The sequence below is a fragment of the Ceratotherium simum genome, chromosome 7 (genome assembly GCF_057802395.1).
Source record: "Ceratotherium simum simum isolate JZ-2026a chromosome 7, ASM5780239v1, whole genome shotgun sequence".
Classification (NCBI taxonomy): Eukaryota; Metazoa; Chordata; class Mammalia; order Perissodactyla; family Rhinocerotidae; genus Ceratotherium; species Ceratotherium simum.
In genome coordinates this window covers 28981428-29008287 of record NC_141906.1, presented here as the reverse complement: position 1 = coordinate 29008287, position 26860 = coordinate 28981428, and the positions used below count along the sequence as shown (strand labels likewise).

The 26860-nt window shown below is 44.6% G+C and overlaps 2 protein-coding genes across 5 annotated transcripts in view; one reads left to right on the top strand and one right to left on the bottom strand.

Moving 5' to 3' along the window:
- Nucleotides 1–119: 119 nt before the first annotated feature.
- Nucleotides 120–15396, bottom strand: LRRC51 (leucine rich repeat containing 51). Of its 3 annotated transcripts, XM_014790275.2 has the most exons (6): nt 15220–15396; nt 7694–7777; nt 6943–7071; nt 1694–1899; nt 616–764; nt 120–338 (listed from the first exon to the last, which is right to left on the bottom strand). In XM_014790275.2, the coding sequence occupies exons 3-6, from the start codon at nt 7022–7024 to the stop codon at nt 197–199; spliced, it is 579 nt and encodes a 192-aa protein (XP_014645761.2). In that variant the 5' UTR covers nt 7025–7071; nt 7694–7777; nt 15220–15396; the 3' UTR covers nt 120–196. The 3 variants fall into 3 exon arrangements, with proteins under 3 accessions (XP_014645761.2, XP_087289514.1, XP_087289515.1); XM_087433388.1 differs by lacking the exon at nt 7694–7777 and having other exon boundaries at nt 15220–15395; XM_087433389.1 differs by lacking the exons at nt 6943–7071; nt 7694–7777; nt 15220–15396 and adding an exon at nt 5683–5716.
- Nucleotides 15397–15538: 142 nt separating this feature from the next.
- The window catches only part of NUMA1 (nuclear mitotic apparatus protein 1), a 65662-nt gene continuing 54340 nt past the window's right edge, over nt 15539–26860 (top strand). The window contains exon 1 of one of the 2 annotated variants that reach the window (XM_087433378.1): nt 15539–15643. The gene's annotated coding sequence lies outside the window, so the exon portion shown is untranslated. The other variant, XM_087433379.1, reaches the window with a different exon arrangement.

The window sequence follows — 26860 nt, the reverse complement described above, 5'->3', positions numbered from 1 at the left end:
CAGGCCAACAGGTCTTTCCCTCTCCTGCCTCCCTCTTTCAGTGAAGTAAGACCAGGGCTACTGGCAGTTAGTTGCCTGAGTTGGACAGCATTTTTACACGGTACAAGTGACTTCCAATCTGAACAGCTCAAATCGTTTATTGCAAAACCAAACTGGTCATCTTTGGGCCTTTAGGACTGCTAGGGTCCTGGGAACCTCAGAGTGTGTTCTGCTTGATCCGGACCTTCTTGGGCTTGATGTTCATGCGTTTCCACACTTCAGCTGTAGTGTGGTCTGCTTTGGTGACCTCACTGAAGTCGAATGTGGTGACACGGGGCAGGGTACACAGCACATATTGCCTGTGGAGAAGACTCGGGCTGGGGGCCAGTCGCCCCGAACACCATCCTCCCTCTACCAGTTGCTGCTATTTCCCCTGGCTGCAAGGAATGGAGGGACTTGAGTATAGTTTAGGGGAGACTGAGTTTATCCTGACTGATAGCAAGAAATGCCTGAAGATCTCTACACCCTTCCCTGGTCCCAGCATGGCAGGAGGATGGTGCTGGATTTCTTGTCTCTCTTCCTCCTCTCCTTCAGGGGAGTCCAGCTGGAGCCCAGCTCCAGGGGTAGGGCACTTACCTATACCCCTTCTCTTCCTCTATGGGGTTCCCATGGAGTGTCAGGCTCCGGAGCCGAGGGAGGACAGCCAGCTTATTCACCTCTCCCAGACGCTGGATGCTGTTGCCATGGAGATAGAGGATACTCAGGTTGAAAAAGGTTGTCAGGACCTGTTGGGGAAGGAAACCAAAAGCCCGATTAGTCAGGGCCTTAGATCTATGCTTAGGACTGACTTAAGGGCAGAGAAGGAAGAGTTTGGGGAACAACTTGCCCTCCACCCCCCTCCCCTGCAGCCGTACTGGATGACTCCAGCCTCCTTTCATTTACCTTTGAAGGGGTACGGGGCATCACACTGACATAGAGCTGTGATCTGAGGGGCAGGAGGGATGGACCTGTGTCCTAGCACTGCCACTGGCTTGTGGGTGACTGGGCTCTCCTGCCTCTCTCTGAGCCTTAGCTGCCCCTTCACTGAAGACCATTCCAGCTTTGGTGACCTAAGATTCTACCACAACAGGGGACAGGGATACAGAGCATCATGCTAGAGACATAAGAAAAGCTTTTAAAATGGTAGCTTAATTGAGATCACTCTACCCAGGGAACAGTTTCCAAGTCATGCTCTAGCTCCTTTGCCCTCTAACAAGGATCCTGGACAGGAAGGGGCCAGTTTTGTTTATTTCTTAAAAACTTGAGTTGGAGTTCATGGAAAGTAAGTGCTGTACTTCTACTACCTACCTCTTCCATAGAAGAACTCAGCACAAGGCACAGTGGGTGCCCAATAAGGAGAGCTACGATTTTACTTCAGCCTCCTACGTGCTGGTTTGTTTTCATACATTCTCACTTAATCCTCAGAAAACCTTTATGATGCTGGCATATTATTCCCATTCTTTAGACAGACAGGCTGAGGTTTTGAAAGGTTAGGTAGCTTGCTCCAGATGAGTAAGAAGCATATCTAGGATTTGAACCTCCATCTGTCTGAGCCCACAGCCGTGGGCTTTGCACAGCACCATGCTGCCTCACTATGTGGGAGGTGGAGAGGCGGGGGGCTGGACAAGGTGGCTTCAGGCCCACCCTGACTGGACCCCCACGCCTGGGAACTCACAGGGTCAATGGAAGTCAGGTCATTGAAGGACAGGTCGATCCAGGCCAGGTTCTCCGGATGCTCCAGCAGCTGGGAAACCACATGTTTGAAGTCTTTCAGGTCATTGAGGACATTGTTTTTCAGCCACAGGGACTGCGTCAGTGACTTCCCTGACTTGGAGTGCCTTAGTGGTCGTAGCCCTGTCCTTGGCTTCTCGCTTATCAGATCTGTGGGGACAAAGTGAGGCTTGGATATATCATCTTTGCCTTTATGGCTGGGCTGGGTGGGGGGCGGTGGAAGGGACGGAGCTGAGAGGATTAGCAGCCTAAGCTGTAGCTGGAGGGGCTGGCAGGGCCATTGCCCTGTGCTTGAGTCCGGTGTGCTTCTATTCCTTGTCAGCTCAGGACCCCGTCCCACAGGCCCCAGCAGTCAGACTAAGCTTGGATTAAGACTTCCCAAACTTTTGGTTTGGGTCACATGCTCCTCTCATGACTATTGTATTATTGGGTCCTCTGTATACATGGGAGTCGGGGGGAAGGGGGCAAAACTACTCCCATTTTACAGATGCGGAAACTAAGAACTAGAGGTGTTGGGCTTGAACCAAGATGATAGCACAAAATCCAGAATTATCCACTGGTAGAGCCTATAGAATTCACTTCAGTGTAACACACTGATGTCCTCTCTCTCTTCCTTTACTATTGAGCAACTACTATGTGCCAAATACTGGATATACACTGGTGAAAAAAATGAGAGACAGTCTGTGCCAAGCTCTGTAGGAGTAATAGGGCAGGGATGAAGCAGATGTTTATGTCTTGGAGGAGCTCATATGGGCAAGATGGAAACAAACTGGTAATCGAGTGTGATAAACGCCATTTAAGTTGTGGAAGCATAGAAGAGGGGCTCCTAACCCAGTCTGGGAGCTCAGGGAAGTTTCCCAGGGAAGGTGAAGCCTGAGCTGGATTTCAGTGGGTTAGGAGGTGTTAACCAGGCAAAGAAGGGTGGAAAGTATGAGAACAGCATGAGGTATGGAACAGCATGGGTGCATATTCTTGTGCTGTTCAAGAGGGCAAGGAAGAAATAAACAAGGAGCCTCGAATGCCAGGCTGAATATCTTGGACTTTATCCTGTAGGTGATGGGAAGCCACTGGAGGGTTTAAAGCAAAGGAGATGATTCAAATCTTTCATTTCAGAAAGATCCCTCTGAAGCTTTAGTGTGGAGTATGGATTTTAGGGAGTGGGTGTCACTGGAAGAAGGATTTGGCTCTTTTTTTGTGTGAGTGAGGAAGAGTAGCCCTGAGCTAACATCCTATGCCAATCCTCTTTTTGCTGAGGAAGATTGGCCCTGGGCGAACATCTGTGCCCATCTTCCTCTACTTTATATGGGATGCTGCCACAGCATGGCTTGACAAGTGGTGAGTCAGTGTGCGCCTGGGATCCAACCCACGAACTGTGGTTGCTGAAGCAGAGCGCACGCACTTAACCGTTACACCACCGGGCGGGCCCCACAATTTGGCTTTCAGTCATCCAAGCAAGAGATGAGAGGGACATACAATCAGCCTGACTTGGTGGTTGACTGGATGTAAGGGTAGAATAATAATAAAGGGTGTTGCCCAGTTTCTTGTTTGGGTGACTGGGGAGATGCCAGTTCTATGAACTGATACAGAATTAGAAAAGGAGAAACAGGGTTGGGAAAGTGATGAGTTCAGGCTTAGCCTTGGTGTGTCTGAGGTTCCTATAGTACAAAAAGGTGAAGAAGCCAAGTAGGCAGTTGGATATGAAGGTCTGAAGCTCAGGGGACAGACTTGAGAATCATTAGCATAAAGGGTGTACAAGTTAGAGAAATAGATGAGATTCCTCAAGGAGAGTGAGAGTAGAAAGGAGGAACAAGGGGGAAGGAGAGTCCCTTAAAGAAGTTAATGAATAATCAGAGAAGGACAGGGAGAACAAGGAGAGAATAGTTTTAAAGATGCTCAGGGAGTCCATAGTTTATAGGAGTGAGTTTCAGGGAGACAAGCACTAAAAAGTAGTTTTGGCAACTCAAAGTCCCTGGTGACCTTGGTCAGGCCTGTTTAAGTGAAATGGCAAGGGCCTGGGGACAGAAGCTAGATTGGAGTGAATTCAAGAGTGAATGAAAGGTAAGGAAATATAAGCAGGTAGGGTAAATGACAGCCTCAGAAAGTTTGGCTGAGGAGATTAGGGAATAGAGTAATGTCAGAACCCATTTGTATGGACCTGTCTGCCCCCCCCACAGCCACCACTTCGGTTTTTGACAAATGAGATCCAGAGGATGGCCCCTGCCCAAAGCTCATAGTCAGTCAGTGGCAGAGCCAGACACCAGCTCTGGCTGAAGTATTTTTCCTGTTGTCCCTAAGCCTTTGCCACCTCCGGGAAGGAAGTATTTAGTATTCCTCGAACCTGGCCAGCTTGTCTTCACCCTCCCCTCAGCTTACTGGACACACTTCCTCTCTTCCACCCCCACCCAACCTTAACTTCCTCTTCTCCTCAGCTGCAGGTTGGGCAGCATCCACCAGATGGCTCTCTGCCTTAGTCCTCGAGTGAGCAGGACCTGCAGTTGAGGCCTTGGGGGTGTGGGGGAGGTGGCAGAAGGGTACTGGAGCAGAGTACCCCAGCTCATGAATAAGTTCCTAATCTTTCCCCCCAGCCTCACATCTCCTGACTGCAAACCTTGAAATGAAACGACAAAGATGAATAAAAGTTAAGGTCAAAATAAGCTCACGTAATGGACTAGCATCCAGTCTGATGAGGCAGCAGCTTGGGGAATGCCACCAAGCCTGGGCTGATCCCAAGCTCAGAGGGAGCCACTGGTGGGATGGCGTTGCCTAAAACTTGAGGCTGCTGGGGCTGTTGTTATCAAGGGTGGAGTATGGTGTGCAGGCTGCTACAGGTTACTGCTCCCCTCAGACTCCACCAGGGCACTGCGTTGCCTGAGGATCAGTGGAAGCTGCTTTGTTCAGAGTAGGCCAAAGCAGGTCTGGAAACTTGACCACAAATATCAACACTCAAAGAACTGGGGGTTGTCCAGCCCCAGGAAGACCTGAGGAAAACATGATCCTGTCGTCTTATCTCTGAAGGGTTGCCATGCAACTTTTTCCATGCATCCCCAGAGGGCAAGAGTTAGTTTAATATGAAGAACTTGTGTCATCCCTTACTCCAATAATGGAAGGGGTTGGTAGGTGTGTATGATGGGGGACTCCGTTAACACTGTAGGTTTGTGAGCAGAAGTTAGAGGACTATAGGTTGGAGTTAGTACAGATTGGATGCCTTCTGAAGTCACTGCCATTTCAGATTCTATGATCCATCTGTTGATTAATTTAGCAAATAGTGTACCAAGAACCCCCAAACTCTACCCAGTCCTCTAACTCCAATTTTAAGTAAGTGTTCCATAAGCTCTGGGGAACCTGAGGGGACTGGCCTTTTGAGGCTTGGATGTACCTCTCCTTCTCCCTTCCCCACAAAACTCAGCAAGGAGCACAATCCCTGGCATATATGTATACACACACATACGTATACATACATACATATATATGTATATAAGTGCTTAATAAATAGTAGGTGCTCAATGAATATTTAACTATTGAATGAGGGACAGGGCATCTGTAAAGATGATGTTGGTGCTGTGGAGTTATCCTTGGTCATAGCTTGTCTCCTCACTCTGAGGACTCCATAGAGGTCAAAGCTATATCTCCGTGGGCCGGCCCCATGGCTTAGCGGTTGAGTGCACGCGCTCCACTGCTGGCGGCCTGGGTTCGATCCCTGGCACGCACTGACGCACCGCTTCTCCAGCCATGCTGAGGCCGCGTCCCACATACGGCAACTAGAAGGTTGTGCAGCTATGACATACAACTATCTACTGGGGCTTTGGGGGGAAAAAGTAAATAAATAAAATTATTAAAAAAAAAAAAAAAAAGCTATATCTCCCCACTCAGAGCTAGGAATTCCCAGGGTAGGCAGGAGCCGTACTTCCCTTCCCCCTCTGTCAGTCACCTCACCTATCTTGTACGTAGCCATTGTTGCAGCTAAAAGCCTTGTGAAACATGGACTACATCAATCAGAAGTGATGCCATGCACTTAGTGGTTAAGTGCGTGCGCTCCGCTGTTGGCAGCCCGGGTTCGATCCCTGGCGCGCACCGACGCACCGCTTTGCTGGCCATGCTCAGGCCGTGTCCCACATACGGCAACTAGAAGGACGTGCAGCTATGACCTACAACTATCTGCTGGGGCTTTGGGGGAAAAAATAAATAAATAAAATTATAAAAAAAAAAGAAGTGATGCCATGCATAATAAGATCACGGTAGGTGGGTGTGTGCTCATGAGAGAACGTGAGTTACCAGTGTGGCTGATGCCAACCCAAGTAGTACTCTAAACCCAAGCCAAGGCTAGTATCTCCTGGATAACCTGCTTCCTGAACTTAAAGGTGGCCACCAATGGCCTAAGAGAGAAGACCAAAACCAGATAATGGGTCTAGGATAAGTTGATGCCAACCTGTGTTCTGTAAGGGCAGATGTACCGATGCATTTATGAGAGACCAGATAACAAAAGCCAGGGACAGCAGAACTTCCCTGGCAAGAAGCATATTCCCTTGAGAATATGCTGTTATTGAGAGCCTCCCTCTGTGTCCTCCTGAGAGATCTGGCTGCCCATTTACAAAGACATTGAATGATAGAATGGGCAGTGCTGGAACCTACAGTAAGTGTGAGTGATGATGGAATAAACTTGGATATGACTGGAATGAATATAAAAGTTAATTAATATTTAAACTAGAAACGTGCCAGCCTGTTAATAACAAGACCCTGCATGTTTTGCCAATGATCAGAACAGGATTGTGTCCTCAGAGAAGACGGGGTTCTGCCTGTTGGCCGGGACTCTGCAGCAGCCTGTGTTTTCCTTTCATTAGTTTCTTCCTCTCTCTAGGTAAAAACAGGAGAATAAAACCATTGGCTGGTAGACTGGCTTCCCAATTTTCTTCCACCTGACTTTCTGGCTGTAGCCTGGCTTCTTTTGAAGATTATCAATACCCTGAGAGGCCCCTGGTTCCTTTCAGGTTTCTTGCTAATTTTTGAAAGAGCCAAACCCTTCCAACTCCCACCTCCCTGCCCCCTACTCCTCCCAAAAAAGACAACAACCACAACAAATCTGCAAGCATATGAGAAGAATCGCTTTAGGCTTTTCAGTAGAAGACTAGTTTCTCCCTAGGGACCACACCTGGCCTGCTGCCACGGGGAGTGGAGTGCTGTGCTCTCAGGGCTGACCTTGGATCACGTGGATGCTTCGGAAGGAGTAGTCAAGAGGGGGCTCCTGCACCGAAGTGTTCGTATAGTCCTGTTTACTCATAGCTCAGGCCGTCATTTGTCAGGTGTAAGCATAGGCCGGGGTTCAGCCTGGGAGGACAGAGAAGGACTGATGTTCCAGTACAAAGGGCATCGGCCCTCAGGTTTCCCCGCAGCCCTCCACCCCTGCTTTCTACCCTCGACTACTCCAGGCTTGCCTGGCTACATTTCTGTTTTAAGATAGTAATCATGATTCCCTGCATTTGTAGGGCACTTCCTACTTCCCAGAGCACCTTCACATTTGATAGTTCATTTGATAGTTATAACACCCATTTCTGCTTTCCAGACAAGAAACAGACCCCAGGGTGAAAGCACTTGCCCAGAGTTAAGCCAGTGAGTCAGCTGTGGACTGCAATCATAGTCTCCTGAATCCTACTCTGAGGTCCTTTCTGCCACAGTAGTTACCATGGAGGCTGTCTCGGTACCTACCCTCTGGTGACATCAACTGGGCTGTTCTATTGCTTAACAAACCCCGGGGGGCCTGCGCTGGATCTGGTGTCTGACAGCCCTTTGCAGTCTGACCCAGCTGGGGATTAGCTCCGTTCGTGGCTCAGCTTGTCTGTCAGCCCCATTATCTTTCCATCCAAAGACCCTACTATCAGCCACATCTTGAATGTAGTCATATGTATGTAAACACACATACACATAAAACCAGAGTCTACCTCACTCTCACCTGTCACTGATGCCTGAAACCTCACCATTAGGGATTCATTCCTTTGGCTTCAGGGATTGTTCCCTGTTAAAATGGAAATACCCCCTGAGAGGGGTGAACACAATGTTATCAGTCATTTAGAACGTGGGGTGAATTGTCATCAGATCCTTTCCAATTTGTTAGTTCAAGGAGAGCTGAGAATATTTAAAGAGACTGGGGCGAGCCATGAGAACACTACTCACCTGGGAAGGAGAGCTGGAAACACTTTACTGAGGAGTTTTGTATGTGACACATACAAACAAAAGACAGACTGACAGTACATGTCCCAGGCACCCATTCTCACTCCATCCACTGCTGTCACCTTTGCATTTACTACTTCACCTGCTTTCCAACACACTCATAAAACAGGATGATTTGTAGAACAGTGCTGTCCAACAGAAATATAATGAAAGTCACAAATGCAAGACGCAGATACCATTTTTTTCACATACATAATTTAAAATTTTCTAGTAGCCATAAAAAGAAAAGTAAAAAGAAACAGGAGAAGTTAATATATTTTATTTAACCCAATATATCTAAAATATCATTCAATGTGTAATTGATATTAAAAATTGAGATACTTTACACCTACAGCACATCTCAATTTGTACAAGCTACCTGTTGAGTGCTCAATAGCCACATGTGACTAGAGGCTATCATACTGGACAGTGCAGATGCAGAACATGGAAACAGGGAAGGGAAAGATTAGATGCCATATTAAAGGAAGAGAGAGAGAGATGTACTAGGGAATCAGGAAACTAAACCTATTATTTAGCTCTGAAATTCCTGGCAGCCAAAGCAAAAAGGGAAACCTCAGGATATGTGGTTCTTTTTTTTTTTTTTTAATTCTATTTATTTATTTTTTCCCCCAAAGCCCCAGTAGATAGCTGTATGTCATAGATGCACATCCTTCTAGTTGCTGTACGTGGGACACAGCCTCAGCATGGCCAGAGCAGCAGTGCGTTGGTGCGCGCCAGGGATCCGAACTCTGGCCGCTAGCAGCAGAGCGCGTGCACTTAACCACTAAGCCACGGGGCCAGCCCAGGATATGTGGTTCTAATCATTTGATTCAAGGAAGCAAATTGTATGCAGAGACCATGAAATTCGCAAATGTTCGTGCGTGTGTGTGTGTGTGTGTGTGTGTGAGAGAGAGAGAGAGAGAGACAGAGAGAGAGAGAGAGAGAGGAAGATTAGCCCTGAGCTAACATCCATTGCCAATCCTCCTCTTTTTGCTGAGGAAGGTTGGCCCTGGGCTAACATCTGTGCCCATCTTCCTCTACTTTATATGGGATGCTGCCACAGCATGGCTTGACAAACGGTGCATCAGTCTGTACCTGGGATCTGAACCTGCGAAGCCCGGGCCGCCGAAGCAGAGCACGCGAACTTAACCGCTACACCACCGGGCTGGCCCCCACAAATGTTCTTAAAATGGAATTTCTCTTAAAAATCATGGACCTGATGGCCTGTAATTCAGCTTAAGCTTCATACAGTTCAAGTAAATTCCTTTTTTGGTGATAAAACATCTGCAAGGACAGAGTTTAACAGGTTTAGAGGAATGGAAAGTGAATGTCGTCTTCTCAAAAAGCAGCAGTCTCAACTGAGCTTTGAGGAAGTGCTGGCTTGAGTCACTTCACAGCTGAATTCTCTGTCAAGTGCAGGACTGGCCTGGTGGGCATGGGTTGTTGATTAGGGAGACCTGAATCTTTTAGATATCAGATCTACAGACAGACAACAAAGAGCACATTATCCTTTTGTACAAATAGAGGAACCTGGCTTGTGTTCTCACCTAGACAGAAGCCCATCCCACTTCAGCACCTACAACAGGTTTGATGCCTGTCAACAAGATTGGATACTTTTCTCAAAGTAAGTCCTGGGTTGGGACCCCAGAGTTCTGCACTACTAGACGAGGATTTTTAGCTTAAAACATTTAAGGGCAGACTTTTATCATTAGTCTCCTTGGCCTTAGGAGGAGAACCTCCAGGTCCTCAGAGGACCTCAGTGCAGTTCCTAAGAACTTCTGACTCTGTGTAGCACTATCTCCTGATGCAATCTTCTGGATGAGTTAGCATTAAAAACGGAGCCCCAAGTAGTTGGGTAAATTTGCCATTTGGAAAGGATTATTAGTCTTCTCCATTTAAACACTAGCCCAGGCTATGAGCTAGTATTGTGTCTTATTTATCATCTAACACAGAATCTGGCTCACAACAGGCACTCAGGAAACGCTGGTAGGAGGAATGAATGAGAAACTGCCAAATACAAGGATTTCTGTTTGCCTTGCTCACTCCATTGCTGATGCTAAGCTGCTCTTTCTAACAATTGGCTCCCAGGTTCAGCTGTTACAGTCCACACCTCATTCACAGTAAGATATCCAATTCAATTCTGCAAACATTTTTTGAGTGCCTGCTGCCCGGTGTCTGACCAGAAGGAATGAAGCCAAGATACAAATAGTAGAACCCTGTCTGTCATGAGCACAGAAAGGCCTGCTGGGTTTCTACTGATTGTGGCAAACTGGCATGCATCCAGTTCTAAGAAACAGCTGCCTACTTAGTGAATGCTCTCATGTTTCAATACTCAGCTCTAGTGTACCCTCTTTGATGAAGCCTTTCTTTCTAGATAAAACTGATCAATGTGTTCTGTTTTAGATTGATGCCCTTGATGATCCCTATTCATGGTCTCTCCTGTGTCCATCCCTTTTTGCCCTATAACTTTAATTCCATCCACTCTGATGCTGGGCTCAGCAATGTGACTTGCTTCGGCCAATGCGATGTTGGTAAACGTGAGGCAAACAAAAGCTTAAAGAGAGGGTGTGCCCTCTTGCTCTTTGCCAGTGCCAAGAGAACATGGCTAGCCTGCTGGAGGGATATGAGAAACATGCAGGTGAGAGATACATGAAAGAGAGCCAGTGATCCCAGCTGAGGCCATCCTAGACTAGCCTATAGCCAGCCTACCCCAAGTCAAGATCAGGAGAGTGACCCAACCCACAAATGACTACAGACACATGCGTGAGCTCAGCCAAGACCCGAAGAAACATATGGCTGACTCAGAGACTTGAAAGCAATAATAAATGCTTATTGTTTTAAGCCACTGTGTTTTTGAATGGTTTGTTATACAGCAATGGCTAACTGATACAGGCCCCCACCATACTTTGAACAAAATTTTGTCACAGCCTGTTGCCTCATATGTAAAATGAAGACAAACGGTATCTTGAGAGCTGCTGTGTGTCCTGAAGCAGGTGCTCAATAAATTGAAACAGTTGGACACTCTACTCATTTCTTTATAACCTAGTTCCTATTTCCTCCCTGTAAGCTTGAGAACAGAGACAGAAGCCAGACTTCCTTCTCTCTTCCCCCTATTACCCTGCACTGAGCCTGCCAAAGAATGGGTATTCATTAAAGGCTTAATGGACAAATGGTAAACAGAAAAATGAAAGAAGAAATGAAGGAATAAATGAATGGTATCATCAAGGTGTCACATAGTGAGCCTGAATGCTGGGGACAACTGACAAAGCCTTGAGGCTGCCTTGCTCACTCCAGAGGCTGTGTTTTTGGAGTCAGTCTTTCCCAGCTGCTATTCTGCCTCATGACTAGGAGCTAGTCAGATCCCAGTGCCTTTCTCATCTGTCCAGTGACTGACTTGATGAATGACAGGGTTAAGGGTGTACCTGCCTTGTTTTGGAATTTTTCTTTTCCAAATTGGAAATATCTTTTACTGTTTTTCTTTTCTAACTTTAAAAGTTAACATGATAGCTGAATAAATTCAAACAACATAGAGAAGTACATTAAGTAGAAACTAAAAGTCTGAATCTCCATCTCACCCTTTAAGAACAATCATGATTAACAGTTTGGGAATATAACCTCCCAGAAGACATATACAACAAAATTATATATTTTTTTAGGTTTTTTTTATTTTTTTGGTGAGGAAGATTGGCCCTGAGCTAACGTCTGTTGCCAATCTTCCTCTTTTTGCTTGAGGAAGATTGTCCCTGAGCTAACATCTGTGCCAATCTTCCTCTATTTTGTATGTGGGACACTGCCACAGCATGGCTTGATGAATGGTATGTAGGTCCACACCCGGGATCCAAACCTGCAAACCCCAGGCGCTGAAGCAGAGCACATGAACTTAACAGCTACGCCACTGGGCCCTCCCTGAAATTATGTATATTTTTAATATTTAATATTTTTAAAATTTATTTATCTTTTTTTCCCCCAAAGCCCCAGTAAATAGTTGTATGTCATAGCTGCACATCCTTCTAGTTGCTGTATGTGGGACGCGGCCTCAGCATGGCCGGAGAAGCGGTGTGTCGGTGCACGCCCGGGATCCGAACCTGGGCCGCCAGCAGCGGAGCGCGCGCACTTAACCGCTAAGCCACGGGGCCAGCCCTATATTTTTAAATAAATACGTACTGTCTACTCTTTTGTAAATTTATTTTTTTCTTTTCAAATTGTTGTAGGTTCTCGGGCCGGCCCCGTGGCTTAGCGGTTAAGTGCGCGCGCTCCGCTGCTGGCGGCCCAGGTTCACATCCCGGGCGTGCACCGACGCACCGCTTCTCCGGCCATGCTGAGGTCGCGTCCCACATACAGCAACTAGAAGGATGTGCAGCTATGACATACAACTATTTACTGGGGCTTTGGGGGAAAATAAATAAATAAAAAGAGAAAGCGATGAGTGGTTCACGAAAAAAAAAAATTGTTGTAGGTTCTCTTACCCTTTTCAATAGCTGCAGAGTATTCCATAGAATTTGTGTGTATCCTACTTTAACTTTATTTACTTAATTTAATTTTATTTAACCAATTCCAAGTTGATGGAAATTTGTTTTCAGTCTTTGGAAATTACTAACAAGTGGAATTTGATTTGTTGACAGGCTTTTCCTGCCCTCTCTCAGGTAAGTAGCAACATGATGGCACAGGAAGCTTTGAGGAATGATCAGATGAGGAAATCTGATAGGAGATTCAATGGCCTGGCCTAGAAAGGGTTTCTGTTTCTGGGCTATGGGAGGAAGAAAAATCAAAGAATGTCATGAAAAGACTGCCACATAATCTAATATATTCTGGGAGGTTCTATTCCCAGGTGCCAAAGAGAGGCCCAAGATTCAGCCTGTCTCCAGCTTACCTCTCTACTCCCATCTCTTATCCTCACCTCCAATTCTGCAGGCCAGCCAAATGCAACTACTCGAAGTAAGTTCCCTGCAGCTGCCTCTGGGCCTCTGCACATCCAGGTTTCTCTGCTTGGAATACAGTTTCTTCCTCCTTTTGCCTTGCTAATTCTTACTTCACAACTCAGCTCAGGTTTCACCTTTTCTGAGGAGCCTACCCTTATGCCCAAATCTGGATGTGGAACTTCTCTTCTGGGCTCCCATAACACCCTGTACTTACTGCCATGGTAGCACTCATGACACTAGGATTATCTGCTGACCATCTGTATGTGCATAAACTCCACCAGGGCAAGAACCACGTTTTTCTCATAGCTGAATCCCTACAGAGGTGGCAAGTAGTAGGACTCAACAAATACATAAATAATTCCAACAGTGAATAATACTATAAAGGAGAGGGACATGAGGTTGCTATAATTGAGGAATTTGACTTGGTCTGAGCAGTCAGGGAAGACATTCCTAAAGAAGTGATTGGAGAAATCTGAAGGATAAGTTCAAATTAACTGTAGCAGGGGGAAAACATGAACATTCCAGGCAGAAATAAGAGCATGTGCAAAGTCTCTATGGTGAAAGCTTACTTAGAAAGCTTGAAGACCTTAAAGAAGGCCATATAACTGGAGGGGAGAAAGGGAGGGATACGTATGATTAGACTGGAGCCTGGAGGTGGGCAGGAACCAGGCTGAGATGTTGCTTGATGCTAAGAGCAATACGAAGCCACAAGGTAAATTTTTAAATGGGGGTGGGGTGGGAGAAGTGAACAATACCTAATTTGCATTTTGAAGGATTACTCTGGCTGCAGTATGGAAAATGGCTGGGAGGGGAGGCAGGAAGATGTGATGCTAGCTTGGACTAGAGAAAAGATATTTAGGAAGTAAAGCTGAACTTTATGATGGATGGGAAATGGACGAGGTATTAAGGATAACTCTTGGGTTTTTGGCTTCTGTAATGGTGAATAGATGTGAGAACACTGGAAGAGATGCAGCCTCGGAGTACACAGAGATTATCAGTTGCAGACATGTTGAGTTTGGGTTGTCTGTGAGATATCCTGAAGGAGATGTTGAAGAGGCAATTGGCCATATAGACCTGAAGCTTAGACATGAGGGCTGGGCTGGAGATATACACTTGTGTACATCTGCACACAGGTGGTAGCTGAAGTGGATGAGAATACCCAAGAAGAGAATATAGAGTGAGGTGGGAAGTGGGCCTAGGACCAAGTGGGGGGCCAGGGCTTTAAGATAGTAAGTGGACCAATCAGGGCCAGCTAGAAGCCATCCAGAAGCCAGTTAATCATGGGAGCATCAGACATGGGTGATGTGTTAGCCAGACTGTTTCCTGGCTAGTTTAGTTAAATCTGTTTGATTCCCACTGTCTTCAGTCTCTCTAGTTCCCTTTCCCCACTTAAACTTTCAAGGAAGGATGTGAAACTCATTCAGCCTGAAGTGTAAATAACCCAAAGTAGGCCATACAGGTTTCTTCTCCCTGGGGCCACTGAACCTACTCCTTGGAACAAGTGCTTACACTAGAGAGGCTGTAGGCTCAAGCTAGACACTTGGCTGTAAGTTGGCGAACTGGGGTCTAGTCCTAGCTGTCACTGACTTGGTGTGTGGCCTTGGGCAAGCCGCTGCTCCTCTCAGGGTTTCAGTTCTCCAATCTATGAAATGGGGATACATATGCTTGACTCATAAAGCTCAAAAGAGACTGCATGTGAAAGCGCTGGGTAAGTTACTAAATGTAATACATCTGTCATGAAGACAGTAAAACGAATGAAGCTCTAACTGTAGAGCTTCGAGAAGCAGACCACGGAGGCGTAGGAAGAAGAGATCGTTTAGGCACAGGACCCCTCATGAATGTGTGGGAAGATCCTGCTGACTCTCTGAGAAGAAGGCTTACCCTGGGGTCTTCCTGCTTGGAAAGAAATGGGCAGTTCAAGCCCCATCAAGTTTCCTACATCTCCAGTATTAGGGCCTGTGATGTACTCTAATGCTACTCCCTTGTCTCGAATAGGGTCTCAGTTCCTCAGAGGAAAACCAACCCCATGTCTGAGGGCGTTTCAGATCTCCCAGGGTGTGTCAGGGATTTGAGGCATTCGTATTAGGGGGCCCCATGTTTGTGGGGGGAGGTTCTAAAGCACCCCCAAATCTGTATGGGTATACATCTCAGCGTCCTTCCCTCCCCTCCCCGCGCCCCTCTATCCCACATGTGTGTTGTGTCTTGTTCACTGTGAAAGGCGATAAGGGGTGGGGGGTGGGGGGTCTCAGGTCCCCGAGAGAGGAAGTTCTTAGTCTCTCCGGGTGCCCTTCCCCTTTCCATAGAGCTCTCGTCCCCTAGAGCGAGTTTCCTGTTTTCCCGCCGGACTCACCCGCAGTTGCTTCCCCTCCAGCCTCGGCGTCCCACTGCCTTAGGGTTACTCAGCGCAACTCCACGGCAACTACCTTCAGCACTGTATGCGCTGCCGCGAGGCCTACCGGGAGCTGTAGTTCGTCAGGGGCGGGGCTCCAAGGCCGCGGGAGGTGCTGGGATTTGTAGTCGTCTTTGCCCTCAAGTCGAAGCGGGGGTCCGGAAGTAGTGACACCCCTTCTCCTTTCCCAGTGGCCCTCACACTTCCTTTTCTCGGGTCCTCAAGCGTGCCCTTGCGTTCGACACCCGCCGACAGGGGCCAATCAGAGGGCGGCGCGAGGGGGCGGTGCCATAGTTTAAACTAATTGTGCTCTCACAGCGCTCGCGCGAGCCCGCGACGAAAACACTCGGAGGCACCTTGAGGCGGAGCGGGAGCGCGCGGCCAGGTAACCGGCGCGGGCCCACGGCTGGCATTCGGCCTTGGCGCCCGCGGGGATGCCCAGGCCTAAAGGGGGTGCTGGAGAGGCAGGGTGCGAGCCGAAGGCCTCCTTCATAGCCGAGTCTGACTGGGGAGAATCCGTCGGGGGTCAGGTGTGTGAGGAGACGGGCGTGCCTAGGGGGAAGCTCTGTTTGGGGGCGTGTCTGTGGAATTAGGTCTGACGGCGACTGGGGTGGGGGTAGTGCATGTTCCCGAAAGGCTTGTCACCGAGAGGTCCTGTAATGGGAAGTCTGCGCCTGTCATTGTTAACAATAGTAGTAGTAAACATCTTCCGAGCACCAACTACGTTTCAGACGCTGTGCTACACCCTTTATATGGATCATCTTTTAAATCTTCCGAACAACCTTATTGTGCTTTATGACAGATGGGGAATCGAGGTTTATAATGTTGAACTTGGCCGGGGTTACATAGCTGGTGAGTGGTTGGTTGTCCTGGGGTTCTTGAGGGTTGGGCCTAAATGAGGACGGGGGGAGGGAGTGCCTGGGGGTGTGGCTTGTCTTGGACGAGTCCATTTATTTTGACGCTCACTTTTCACATATGTAAACAACGAACTTACCTGCCTTACCTACATTCCTGGGGTGGTTGTGAGGGTCAAATCGGGTAAGGTGTTTCTTGCGAGCATCTTGGAGAGAACAGATTTGTGACTATAAGGGATGTGACTGTGTGAAGGTTGTTGGTGGGAGAGAGCCCATCTGGTTAATGCTGCCTCCTCTGGGCGCCCTCTTTTCCTTGCCCCTGAGGTAGCGTTTTTCATCTGGTATTCTAAGAGTCTGCATGTTTGTCTGCCCTGGTAGATAGAGACAGTGTCTTTTGTCCCTGTATCCTGATGCCCATGCAGGATATGAACCGGGCCATTAATGTGTGCTTTGAAATGAATGAGCTTTCTTGGGCTGAAGGGAGATAGGAGCCCGGCTTTCCCATCGTTATTTAGTGGCTGTTGAACCTCTGTATTAGGCTATCCTCTTGCCTGGAATGGCACTGCCTCCTGAAAATGTGATATTTACTTGCTTTAATCCATGCTTCCCTCTCTCCAGTGTCTGTTGCCTGGTCCTGTGTTCCCAAAGTTCTGGATTGTGGTTTTTGTTTTTTTCTTTTTTCCTGAGGAAGATTCACCCTGAGCTAACATCCGCTGCCAATTTTCCTCTTTTTGTATGTGAACCACTGCCACAGCATGGCCACTGACAGATGAGTGGTGAAGTTCTGCCCCAGAGACGCGGCCGGGCTGCCGAAGCAGAGCGTGTGGAACTTAACCACTAGGCCCACCAGGGCTGTCCCTGGATTGTCAAATGTGTTACTCTGTGGTGGGCAGACTGTTGATAGTCAGGGAATTGGGGGCTCTCTACCTTGTGGAGATTTTTACTGTTGGGGGTATATGGGAACCTGGAGGGAGCATTCATATCAAGTAAGGTAACTTTCAATCAGCAGGGATGAGTGTATCTGTTCCCTCCCTCTCTGTTCCTATGTGGATTTTCTTCTTTAGCGGAAGAAGCACATACTTCTCTGTGAAAGTTCCAGAGAACTCTTTTTTTGGCCCAAGTTCAAGCAAATGATGACTAATTGTAATGCCTGGTTCTTAATCTAAAACCAAAAGCTGTACTCCCCCAAAATTAGAAGATCTTCCTCAAAAGCTCATATAAGAAATATTTCTATTTAGAATATTCTTTTTTATCCATGGAATATGGAAGTGGGAAGAATGCCTTGAACTTGAATTCTAGAACTATTAGGATGGGGGGGAAGTCCTGCCACAGATGACTAAACAGCTTATCAGGGAATGTTTTGATGGTGTGTCTAATTGATAAAACCCTATGGTCAGTAGGTATGTGGGGGGTCATTTATTTCAGCCTCTTACCCTGTGTACACTAAACATATCAAAGAGTGTTGTCCAGACTCACAATGAGCACTTCCAAGAATGAGACCACTCCGGAGTCCATCTCCACCTACCACCAAAAGGTAGTCCATCTCCATGTTTAACAATTCCAATTAATAATAATTATTGTTTTGTGCTGTCAGTGATTATTTCATTTTACCCCATGTATGTTTACTGTTTGTTTTGTCACTATTCTTTCTTGCATTTTATTCCTTCGTTTTGTGTCAAATAAGACGAATATATCCTTCAGGTGTTTTTTTCAGTGAGAGTCTGTTAGTGGTAAACACTCTGTTGCAAAATATATTTCCTCTTCTGTCTTGACTGACAGTTTGGCTGAGTACTAGGCTTCAAATTATTTTTTCTCAGCACTTTGAAAATGTTATTTTACTGAAATTCTGGTTTTTTGTTTTTGCTCTTGAGAACTATGCTCACAATTTAACTATTATTTCCTTGTAGGTAACCTGCCTTTTTCTCTGGTTGTTTTTAAGATCCTCCTTTTTGTCATTTGTGTTCTGCAGTTTCCTTACATGGTGTGGATTTAATTTTATCCTACTGGGGGCTTATAGTGATTCCTCAATCTGAGATTTCATAGCTTTCATCAATTTTGTAAAAATTCCCAGTCATTATCTCTTTAAATAGTGTCTCTCCGTGATCTCATATGTAACTTACATTGGACTTTCTCATTCTGTCCTCCACATCTCTTATTCTTTCTTTCATAATTTCCATCTCTATCTTTCTGTGTTACCTCTGGGTAATTTCCTTAAATTTGTCTCCTACCATACTAATTGCTCCTCGGCTAGAACTAATTTACTTTTTGAATTCTTATTTTCATTAGCTAGTTTTTCCTTTCTAGAGTACTCTTTGGTTCATTTTCAAATCTGCCTCTTTGTTTTTCATGGCATTTTGTTTTTGTCTCATGTTTTCAATTCATCTTATGTCTATAATAATTTTAAATAAACTTAACTCATGTTTTCAATTCATCTTATGTCTATAATATTTAAATAAACTTAACTTATAGTCTCTATCATATTGTTCAATATTTGAAGTTTTTAGGGGTGTAATCCTGCCATGTGTTTTAACTGACTCTTGCTCATGATGAATTGTTTCCTCAAATATTTTGTAATTTGGGGTTGTGAGCTCATATTTAAAGGAACATCATCTATGGTAATCTTATGTAGTTTGGGTTGAAGTCAGTTCTCTCAAGAGCAGTTTTTTTTTTTTTTGTTAAATCAGCTTTGCTTAGGTATAATTTATGTACAATAAGCTATTTAAAGTAAAAAGAGTTTTGACAGATGTATACACCTATAAAAACCTGCCACAACCAAGGTACAGAGCATTTCCATCACTCCCAGGTTTCCTCATGCCTCTTTACCGTCCATCTTTCCATTCACCTTGGCCCCAGGAACTGCTGCAGATTGATTTGCATTTCCTAGAATTTTATATGTCATATCATACAGTGTGTACTCTTGTGTCTGGTTTCTTTCGGGTAACATAATGCATTTGAGATTTATCCATTTAGTTGCATATATCAGTAATTTGTTACTTTCTATTGCTAAGTAGTATTTCCTTGTGTGACTATATTATACAATTTTGTTTATCATTCACTGTTGATGGACATTTGGGTTGTTTCCAGGTTTTGGCTATTGTGAATAAAATTGCTGTTAGCATTTATGGACACATCTTTGAGTGGATGGACGTAAATTTTCCTTCTTTTCAGAATGGAATGGGTGGGTTGTATGGCAGGTGTATGTTTAACTTTTTAAGAAATTACCAGTTTTCCAAAGTGGTTGTACCATTTTATGTTCCCATAGCAGTATATGAGAGCTCCAGTTGCTTCATATTCTTACCAACACTTGATATTGTTAGTCTTTTTAATTTTACCCATTCTCATAGAGGTAATATGTAGTAATATCTCATTTGGTTTTAATTTGCATTTTCCTGATGACTGATGATGTTGAACATTTTTTCGTGTATTTATTGGCCATTCATATATCTCCTGGAGCGACTTTGTGTTTGCTTCTGTTGGGCACTCAAGACTATACCAACCTGGGATCAAAATGTCTGTAATTTTTCTCTACTTGTAGATTTCCAGGGTACAGGCTTAGTATGAATTTTAACTCCAAATCCACCTCTTGTACATACCTATGGTTTTGAATTCCGAGGAGGTTTTTTCGTCTTACTTCACTAGGTGAGCAAGGCAACCTTCCTTATTTGCCTGTGGACAGATTTTTTTCTTACTCTATCTTTTAACTGAGGGTCTCAGCCTTTATACAAGGATCTCAGTTGCTTTTTGTTGGCTCAAGCTCTGTCTCCTGGACTATGAGGAGATCGTAAATTCCTTACACTGCTGGGACAGTTATGCCATCAGCTCACTAATCCAGTTTTCAGTTTCTTTGTTTCTGTTTCCTGGGATTTCCCTTACTTTCTTGTGAGCTCAGTTTGTCTATGTGTCAGTTAGGATCCAATCAGGAAAACAGAAACCACACATAGGTATTTTAAAGGAGTGAACTCAGTAAAGGGAATTAGTTTAAACTCTTGTTGGAGGGCTGAAAAAACAAAAAGGGATTCTTAAAAAACTTGGATAAGTTTTTTAATGGACTGCATTAAGCAGCTACTTCATCCAGAACTGAAAAACAAAGGGAGGAAGATTGGGGTTATCAGAACGTAGAAGCCTGGAGGGATCTGGAGGAACTGCACCCTGATTCTCTGAGGAGAGGGTGTTGCCTGGTGGCGGCCTGGAGGAGGCAGGTTTGGTTGAGCCCTGCCCAGCTGGTGCTGGTGCCTCTGAGGGGGCACAGTGAGGCTGGTTCTAGGAGTTTAGAAAGAAGTGAGGAGGAAGCAACTGCTGTTGTCAAGGAACAGCAAGCCACAGGAAGGAGGAAGTCCCTTGGATCCTCCTCCTGCCTTCCATTTTCCTTTTAGCACCCCCTATTGACAGAACCTAGCAGGGAGCCAGCTGGCAAAGGTGAAATGGAGTTGGTGGAGTCCAAGCCCCAGCATTCCAGAACAGAGTATAACAGGGTAGGTAGGTGTGGAGCTGAGAGAGAGTAACATAACTGACACAGTTTAAAAGGATGTTTATTATATTTTCCTAAGCATTTCCAGGAATATTTAGTGGGAAGATTTTTTGCTTATCTGGTTCATTATATCAACAGTCAGTAATAGCAAGAGCTAACTTTCTTTTTTTTTTTCAGCATATACTGTGAGCCAGGCACTGTTCTAAGCACTTTACATGAACTGCTTTCCAAACCTCTATGAGATGGGTACTATTATTATTACTATTCCCTTTAACAGACAAGGAAAGTGAGGCACAGATAAATTAAGTAATCTACGCAAAGCCATACAGTTTGTAAATGGTGGAGTTGGTGTTCTAATCCAAGTGTTCTGGGTTCCATAGTCCACATTCTTAACTTCTTTATTATGCTGAAAGTTCTTCTCTATGTCAAACCAAAATCTATCTTCCTATAATTTCCACTCACTAGTTCTGGTTTTGTCTTCTTGCAGGGGGACGCATAAGTCTTTCTCCTCATCTGCATGACAAGCATGCATATAATTGAAAAAAGTTTTCATGTTCTCCCCAGCTAAACATCTGTACTTCCCTCACATTTGCTGCGACATGACTTGCAGACAACTTTACCATGGTTGTCATTCTTCCTTGACGTGTACTCTGACTTTGCTTTTCAAAGGTGGGGCACAGAGTTACCTTCTACTAATGCAACCTGAGCCCACATTGATATTTTGGGTAGCTCTGTCAGATTCGTGGTTCATTGAGAGTGTATGTAGTAACAGCCTCTCCTCTACCTCCCACCATAGGCAGCCTTTTTTTTTTCTTCAAGGCAACCTCTTTAATATGAAAGGCTGTACCAAGTCTCTACAATCCTATCTTAGTTTGGTTGATTTCTTTTATTCTAAATGCAGGGCTTTATACTTAATCCTGTTAAATTGTATCTTGTTGTTTTTAGTAACATCAAGCCTCTTAAGATCTTTTTGCCAGATCAAATCTAAAATCATTGTATTTTCTGTCCTTCACAGTTTATAATTCCAAAGTTTGACAAGCAGGCCTTATATGTTTTCATTCTGTCTTTGATAAAAATGCTAACCATGGTCGAGTTGAGAAGCAAGCTCTATGTTACACCACTGTAGATCTTACTCCAGTTGATGGAGGTTTTAGGGAAATAGTTTTGACTATTCCTTCTGCTAAATTAGGGGAGAAGCTATCTGGAAAGGGCAGTATCTTGGCTGTCAATGAGGGGAGGAGAGAGTCAAGGTTAAGGGTTGGCCATTGGGCAATCAGTTGCTCTAAGGAGGGACCAGTTGGCAGAAGTAAAATGATCTGGTGGCATAGAAGGGAGAGAGGGCACATTGCACAGCATGCTCCTGAGTTGAAGCCTCTGTTGGCAACTATATCAGCTGCCCTTTCTGTCCTATTTAAGGGCCAGTTTCTTTGAAGCCAGTGCAGGAAATGCCAGTGATTCAGCCTTGCAGATTTCTTCTGCCTTATTGCAGTTGAGGACTGGTTTATCTGGTGAGGAGTAAAGACTGCATATAATTCAGGCATATTTATTTGACCACGTGGGTGCCTTCCTGTGATTGGCCAGAGACACTTGTTTTGTAGGCTATCAAATTTTTGGTATCCTGTGGCAAAGTAGGTGCAATAGGACCCCAGTTATTGGTCCTGTGTGTGGGTAGCAACTGCATTCTGCCCTTAAGTGGGCATTTGTCAAGTGATTTCTGGATGGTTTCAGTGAGGGGTGAGATAATAGTAGCTTTGATTGCCTACTTTTCTATCTTTTCTGTGGTGTGACAATGTGAGTTTGAGGGAAACCTCTTGTTCCCTACGAGTTTGCCACTGTATGCCTCATGAACTGCTGCAAAGTGAACTGTCGCTATTGACCTCCAAAGCCCAGGTTCCTTAGGAAGTGAGCAAATACAAAATGAGTGCCTATTATATCTCTCACAGAGCTGAGTATATAAAGAAGTATACAAAATGAGTGTCTATTATATCTCTCACAGAGTTGAGTATATAAAGATGTGTAAAATACAGAATTTCCCTCCTCAGCAGTGGTTCAAACCTACAGATACTTTACAAGAATAATGTAACAAATACTTATATATTCTTCACCTAGATTCACCAGTTGTTAATATTTTGCCACATTTGCTCTCTAGCCTTTGTTTTCTGAACCTTTTGACTGTTAGATGTGAACATTATTTTACTACATCCCCAAAATATCTCAGCATTTCCTAAAAAGAATATCTTCCTATATAACCACAATGCAATTAACACTCAGAAAATTTAACATTGACTCGATACCCAGTATACAGTTCTTGTTCAGATTTCTCAAATTTTCCCAATGATGTCTTTTACAGACATTTTCTCAATTCAGGATCCATCAAAGGATCATGCAGGCATGTAGTTGCCATGTCCCTAATCTGTTTTAACCTTGAACAGTTCTTGAGTCTCTTTTCATCTTGAATGCCTTTTTGTGTATCATAGCATTGACATTCTTTAGAATTCAGGTTAGTTTTTTGCAGAGTGTCTCTTAATTTGGATTTGTATGATTATTTCCTCTTGATTAAATTCAGATTAAATATTTTTGTTAGAACTATATAGGTTAATAACAGTAGTTTGATTAGTGAAGCTAGAAAACCTATGGAAGCAGTATTCAATTTTGCATGACAGTATATAATTTAGCACTTGATTTTGTTATCTAATCTGTAAGCCCTATAGGAATTGAGAGAAGAGGTACTCAGTAGGACCTGGAAGAACTAGGACAGACTTTGGCAGGAAGATGAGATTCGGAAAATGGACAGAATTTGCGGCAGTTGGAGTATGGTTAGATAAGCCGCTGTTTGGGCTTCCCATCCCACTATTAGGGCTATCCTTATCAAGAAAAGTGAATTTCTTCTTTAGAGTTTAGAGCTCTGTATCTTCCATGGTGATTATACTGCTAGAAAGCCTAATAGTTTACAGCTCTTGCTTTGGCTTCAGACAGGCCTAGAGACTGTGCCCAGCATTTTGCCAGCTGCCTAACCTTAGGGAGGTTTCCTCACTTGCAAGCTAGAAAGAGTATTAATAACTTTTTAAAAGGTTATTGTGATGCTCATAGTGAAATATTGCATAAATATTTAAATAAAAACATTTGAATGCCTTTAGGTGGGGGCAACACTCTCTAGTTCTGCCATATGCCCCACTGGAGCATTTATTTCTATTACCTGCCTAACCCCTGAAGGTGTTTAAATCTATCACTGCTGGATAACTGAAGGCATGGAAATGAGAAAGGGCTTGGCTCATACAGGGAGAAGTGGGAAGACTGGCTTGATTAGTTCAGAGTGTACACTGTGGAATAGTGGGAAATAAAGTTGAATAAATGACTTGAGGCCATATAATGGAGGACTTGGAAAGTTAAGCCAGAGAACTCAGATATGATGCTTTAGGCTGAAGAAAACCATGGAAAGTTTTGAGCAGGAGAGACACACTTGGAAATGAGAGTGATATAGAGCCTCCTGAGGAAGGACCTTTCCTGGTTTGGAGACTGGAATCCTAATAGGGCAGGGCCTTCCCACTGCTGACCAAAGGAGGGTGTGGTTTGGCAATCTTGCCACAGGAGGCCAGAATTTCTGCCCCAGTGACTCTTCCTGCTTTGCCACTGACTCACCCCATTGACCTGGGCTGCGTGGCTTCCCTTCTAGTTGCTGTCTGATCTACAGAATGCTGGGGCTGCCCAAGATGATGTGAGATGATGTGAGGCAACAGCAGATGGGATGGGGGAATGAACAAGCATTCCTGTTCCTTTGCCCTTTCCCTGGGTAGAGGCTAATTCTAAGCCAGACTGCCAGGGATCACTTCGTCCGAGCCAGAGGAAGCTGTCCACTAGGAGGTGAGTCAAGATGGTCCCTGCCCTCTCTTTGCTTCTTCATAAGTCAGCTTTTTCCTGAACAGGATCTCTCCTTACTTTCTTTTTCTCTGATCCAGGTTCTTCAAAGTAACCTTCTTTCAATTACTTGACGCAAACCGATTACTGCAGGAGATGGGCAGAAACATATGCTTCTAGCTGTGGGGGAAGCATCCAGAGGTTTTCACTGACCCCTGCTGTGAGGTAGATTACCCAGAACCCTTGTGAGCTAGACACTAAACAATGGCTCATACCCAAAGGGGTGGCTGCAGCTAGGTCGTGGTCTTAAGCTATCATTTCTCAGCCACTGGGTTTCAGAACCATTCTTGGTATGCTTTAGTGTCCTGAGTTATCTCCCTTCCCCTTTGAAAGATAGTGGTGAGGAATAGGGCAGGGGGGAGGTGCGTGGGTTAGGATATGTTTGTGGCTTATGCTGGGAGTCAGGGTGGTTAGGTTTCTAGTCTTGACTATTGCTAACCAGCTGTGTGACCAGGGACAAATTGCTTAACGTCAGTGGACTGGAGATTTCTCATATGTAAAAATGAACAGTCTGGATTATATGTTCTGAAAGATTTCTTCCAGGGCCAAAATTTATGATTATATAATGTGATTGTAAAGTAATATACTAGTTTATTTTTAACACATGTGACAGATATTACACATATATTGCCCCCTTCATTGTAATTGTGGGACAATTAGAATATTTGTAAGTTTGTCCCCCTCAAAGTAATTGTGTTCTCAGCCTTTACATTTATTTGGGTGATGCTGTCAGTGCACAGATTTTTGGCTTCTGGCCAATCTTTTGAATATCCTCAAAAGTAGCAAATCTTAACTTTTGCTTGGTGGATTCAATTTTTGGAAACAGCCAGAAGATGCTGTGAGCCAAAGAGTCAAGCAAGGCAATACCTTTTTTGGTGAAGAATGAGGTGTGACTATAAAACAGTAAGACAATTTTTGTGTGTGTCTCACATAGAGTAGACTTTAAAGGCAGTTCCAAAGGAGTGTTTTGTAAATATTTTGAGCACTGTTAATATTGTTAGAATAGGCAAATAACTTTCTAAGGAGACTATTTTGATTACAGTTTTCATTTGATTTAATAAGATTGGAAATATTTGTTTTAAAAGGTGTCACTTCCTTTACTCACTGCATATGCTTGCTTCTAGATCAACATAACTAGATAGTGGAGAAAATTAGCCTTTCTCATGATAGTCCTCCCAAGTCACAAATGTGTTGAGGGCCAAAAAGGGTTGGAACGTGTTGCTGTAGGATGTTGTAGCTGAGGAGCTGTTGCAGTCCCATCTCCAGAAGACTCTACAGCTACAGGTTCTTCAGGCTGCGGCAGCCACTGCTCACCAGCATGCCAGAGTCCATCAGGATGCTTCCCAGGTGTTGTGGCTGAAGCAGATGGTTTGGTAGCTCCAACCTTTTATAGGAGAAATGATACATCAAGTCACTTCATTGATTTTTTTTTTTTTTTTTTTTTTTTGTAAGCAGTTGTGGGTTTGAGAAAGGGTGGAGATGGGCAGGAGGATGGGGAGGGGAGTCAAAGCAGAGGAGCTATCTTGAATGCATTTAAATTAGACTGATTTTAGTATCTTGAATCTATTCCTGGAAATGGTGGCCTGATTGATAACCCCATCAGTAACATAAGGTATTAGGCAGCCTGGTCAAACAATTCTGTCACTAAGTCACTATATGATTGTTTGCAATTCTCTTTCTTACTCTAGGCCTTGTTTTCCTCCCTTTTATATTGAAAGAGTTAGATACTAAAAGTTCTAGATCTGAAAACAGGTAGACCTAAGGAGGTTTGAGGTGGGCAAGTATCTATTTGTTCTAAGCTGCTTGACTATTAGTCTAGAGGTAGGAGTGGAATTCCTTTTTAGCCCCTAAATTATAGTGACTTTATTCTCTACTTGCAGTCACAGCTGAGTGATCAAACATGAAGTAGCTATTTAATGAGAAGCAGGCACTGGGAGCTTTCTCCTGAAAAACAATCGCAGGACGTGCTGGTCCTGAGAAAAGTCATTCCCTGGTAGGACCTATTGTTTGAAAGAGGTGGGGGAGAATTTCATCAAAATGGACAGTGTGGACATTGTGATTTAGAAGATTTAGAGACTTTGTTCCCTGCTGTTGTTAATTTCAAGCTTTTCTGTAAAGGGATTCTCTTAATGATTGGTGCAGTGGGATTCATTTAGAGAAAAAGCCCCATGTAACCACAATTAGAAGTTAAATGCCCAAGAGCAGAGCCACTTGCTGGAGAGACAAAATGACCTACATAATCAGTTGCTTTTTAATACTTAGATCTTACAGTGACCTCAAGGAGAGAATAGGCTACTTGGTGAGCTTGCTAGGCACCAGGCTGGGAGATTTGGGCTCCAGAGAAGGAGGTAACCTGTAGAATCCA